A 4,375-nucleotide genomic window follows, 5' to 3' on the forward strand; every position below is an offset into this window, starting at 1 on the left:
GGATATGGCAACACAACACAAAAAAGCATGTATTTGAAACATGATGTAAAACATGAGGTGAATGCAGTGTCATCATCCAAAAATACACTATTACATTTTATTTGGGTCACAATTTGATTACATAAACATGATTCAGCTTTAGTCTCGTTGTATTGGTTATATGAAACATATTATTGGTTATATTAAACAGTGTGATTTACTTTTCTTCATCAGCAGGATGTGATGTCGATACAACCACACAAACTATTACACAAACAAAACTGGAATTATACTTTAATACCAATTAACAGGTGACACCTTTTCCTCAATTAAATTCAAAACCAGTGTCTTCACATAGTCATGTAGACCATTCTTGGTTCTCCATGTTAATTCAGTTCCTGTAGTTCAATGGCTGGGGGATCCTCTGTGGAATGACAGAAAAGTTGAATACAATTTCAGAATCATTGAATTCCATGGAGTAGAAGCACGACGTGAGCCAAATGTTTCACTGAAGCAGTCTGATATCTTTGCTTATCTCTTAAAGTAGCATAACGGAACAATTGCTAATCGCTAACGATATGCTAGCGGTTAAAACTAACGAAATCTCTTGAAATGTGCTGACTTTGACATTATGACAAAGCAAGTTAGTCCACAACTGTCCTAACACAGTGAAACCTCAAGCAAGTGCAACACACAAGACAGAGCAAGACGGCAAATAAGCTACTTACTAGTTCGGCAGACAGTAGAAACCGGGCGGCTTCAGGCAAACCTACATTTAGCAGTAATATGCCTACGGACCCTGGTATGGCAATGGCACGGAGGCGATTCACCATATTAAAAGTCATTGTAGCGCCCCGATTTTTTTAAAGCTGTTATTTTAAGGTAAAACTGCTTATCCTAACCGTAATCCTGATGTACAATTACTGCATAATGCCACTTTAAACACAAACTAAAGATTATCCAAACAAACGTTGATCAGAAAAGGAGTCTGATTTTCACAGAACTTTTCCATGTCAGCAGCAAGTGTGTGTGTGTCACTCATGAAGTGTGTGTGTGTCACTCACCTCTACACGTCTGCTTCCTCCTTCTCACTAAATGAACAGTTGCAATGAGTCCAGGCAGAATCAGCACTATGAAGAAGATGGGGAGTCTGATGGCAATCTCTGGAGTACACAGATAGAAGATGCTCACACACACACACACACACACACACACACACACAGACACACAGACACACACACACACACACACACACACACACAAGATGCTCATCGATGGGACAAACACACACGCTTGTGTGGGTAGCATATAGCACAATTTGAAGAACTGTAGCATAATTATTAAAGACTGAGGGGATCATGGTCTTCATGCTGTACCTGATGGGCCTGAGGTTGAGTTTGAGGAAGCAGTGGTGACAGTTTTCATTCGGGGAGAGGATTCCAATACAGAGGAAGAGGAAGTTGTGGATTTGACACCTGTGTGATTACACAATGTACACATGTAACTCATCACAACAATTAGAATCACTCCTACTGATGAAACAGTGAAAACCTGAATGACAGTTGTAGGGCAAACTACACCACTGCAAAGCAGTTGCATTCACTGCAAGACAGTTACAAAACTACTAGACAATTACACATGGAAGATCATGCATTTCCTTAAAATAGTTTAACATTCAGAACATGACTGTCATCAGAGAGAGTGGGCTTTAAGAACTGGATGTTTTTAGGATGATGAGCATAAGTAGCCTGGTATAAACAGATTCAAATTCACTTCATGAAAACTGAGTGAGCCAAAACTGAGCAGGGAGCAGCAGTTATGCAGAGAACATTGGCTACTTAAGACAGCTTAACAAATCAGGTTCAGTTTATCATGAAAACAGCAGTCATTTTATATCTCATGATATCATCTCTAACCTTTCACTCTGATGGTGTGGGAGACAGAAGTCTGAACCTGCCCTCCTGCAGTCAGCTGGCATGTCCGAGTATGAACAGGGTTTGGGCCTCTGAGCTCCTCAGTCAGTGTGATGGAACAGGGAGGCGTGGTTCTGATCTGGAGATCTTTCCCTGTCTCATCCACCCAGCTCAGACTAACTCCTTTATCTTTCACTGACCATGTACAGTTGTCATGTGTGTGCAGGAGGCAGTGGAGAGTCACATGACTGTCTGCCTCCATCTCAGTCTCACTGGGGGAAGCAGAGACTACAAGAGGAAATGACATAATCACACTACATCAGGTTTAGCATACAGCAGACACCTGCATTCAAACACAGTAATGTCAGTGTTTATTTAAAGAAGAATTTTTACTTTTTAAGAAAATAGCTTTATATTATTTAATTATTTAGGAAATATTTACATTAATCAGAAACTTTTATCCAAAGCAGCCTGCAGTTTAGTGCAGATATATATTTTCCCCTGATCAGTATGTGTGCTCCCTGATCAATATGTGTGCTCCCTGATCAGTATGTGTGCTCCCTGATCAATATGTGTGCTCCCTGATCAATATGTGTGCTCCCTGAGTATCAAACACATGGCGTTGGGGCTCTTAGCTACCAGTTGAGCTACGGTACTTTTATGGAGTTTTGTCTAGAACTGGTGAGCTAATCCACTGAAAGCCAGCCTTGCCTTGCAAACACCAACAACAGCAGAGTTGGCACTAAGAAAAGCAAACTAGCTTGCATACTGATTTATTTCAGTGAGTTTATGTCTCCTTCACATGACCATATAAGATGGAAATGAAATTGAATATGTCATTAAAATAGGTCACATATAAAACCTTAAACAAAAAACTGTTAAAAACGAAGAATACCTTACAATACAGACTAAATACTATATCCAACAAATCTATTTTACTTCAGTTACTGAGCCCCTGAGTGCCTGAAAACAACAACAAATAAAACAACAACAATAACACCTACCCTGAAGAACAGACAGATAGACATCAGCATTATCTCCATGTTGGGGTCCATCCTCTGTCAGGTTCTGCCGACAGGTGTAGCGTCCAGCATCCTCAGTGGTGACATCAGTAATGTGGAGAGAACAGTTAGAGACCAGACTCAGTCTCTTAGTTCTGTGTGTGGCTACAGCAGGATTGATCTTTCCATAGTAGACCAATCCTACAGCAGGATTAGAGCTGCTATTAAACCATGTAGTAGAAAAGCAGTTTGGATAAACCACATTCCTGCAGGGAAGAGTGACATTCCCACCCACACTGGAGAAGACAGTGGGAATCACTCCTTGGACACCTGAATGATGAATGAAATCACATCAGTCAAAGCAAATACTAACACTAAGAGATATTGTGTAAAATAATGTAAAGATAACTACTGACTTATTCTGTTCCAGAATATGTAAATTCAACATCACAAAGAATGAGTGAGCTCTGGTGTTTGAAGTGGGGTATAACAACACCATGAAACATCATCATAGTATAAAATATCACACAGCATGGTGACACTAAGGATAATAAGATACCCATATTCTTCAGCAAACCCATTTTCAGAGCAACTACAAGAAACTCCATTCAACCATTCAACTCTCATACAGGCCAGAGTAAAACATCACACAGCATGGGCTCAAAAACAACATCCTAGTTAAGTGGCTCGTAAATTCATGCATTCATTGTAGTGTGAATCTTAATTCATAGAATGTGAAGAGTGAATAATGAGTGAGAAAGTGAAAAATGAGTGAGAAAGTGAATAATGAGTGAGAAAGTGAATAATGAGTGAGAAAGTGAATAATGAGTGAGAAAGTGAATAATGCTGAATAGTGCAGTCAAGCCTTAGTGTTGCACAATGTAACCAAATGGGATCCAATCAATGTTAATTTGACTCTGTTCCAATTAACTATACACTGCAGTTTCACTCTTTATCTTTCCTGCCTTGTTTTTTTGTGTCAGGGCTATTTGTATGATCTCACACAAACTGTCACACACACAAACACAGATTTGACCACACAACAACACTTTGAAACTCACTGAGCCTAAGAAAGTTCCCCCTTCATGTAAGTTCTGTAGCTGATTTCCTTCTGTAGCTTTATCTTATTGCTAAACCAACCCACATGCTATGGCTACGGTGGCTTGTATTTCACATTCAAATCCATTGCAACTTTAGTCTACTAATAGTAGTGTTGGTATGAATGGCAGTGTTACAGCAGGTGTACCACTGGTAGTGCCGATGGTTGTCAAGGTAACAGTAGTTCTCCGTAACTCACCCATGTGGTCCTGACTCAGGCAGATCAGCAACACTATCAGAACACAGGGGATGGACGCCATCTTCCTCTCCTGTCGACACCTCTCCTCTTCTTCTCTGTCTTCTGTGTGTGTTTGTGTGTGTGTGTACAGAGCTGGAAACTGAATGCGACTCTCAGCTCAGTGTCAATCTTCCTTCTGTGTGTGT

The 4,375-nt window shown here is 40.3% G+C and overlaps 1 protein-coding gene across 1 annotated transcript; it reads right to left on the minus strand.

Annotated features, from left to right (window-relative positions):
• Window positions 1–335: 335 nt before the first annotated feature.
• Window positions 336–3,092, minus strand: LOC116223907 (the record flags this gene model as incomplete). Its single annotated transcript, XM_031582209.2, has 5 exons — window positions 336–403; window positions 1,044–1,142; window positions 1,356–1,454; window positions 1,896–2,180; window positions 2,897–3,092. Coding segments are annotated over 5 exons (717 nt in total), but the record flags the coding sequence as incomplete, so codon positions are not given.
• Window positions 3,093–4,375: the final 1,283 nt, after the last annotated feature.

The sequence above is a fragment of the Clupea harengus genome, chromosome 15 (genome assembly GCF_900700415.2).
Source record: "Clupea harengus chromosome 15, Ch_v2.0.2, whole genome shotgun sequence".
In the NCBI taxonomy this organism is placed as follows: domain Eukaryota; kingdom Metazoa; phylum Chordata; class Actinopteri; order Clupeiformes; family Clupeidae; genus Clupea; species Clupea harengus.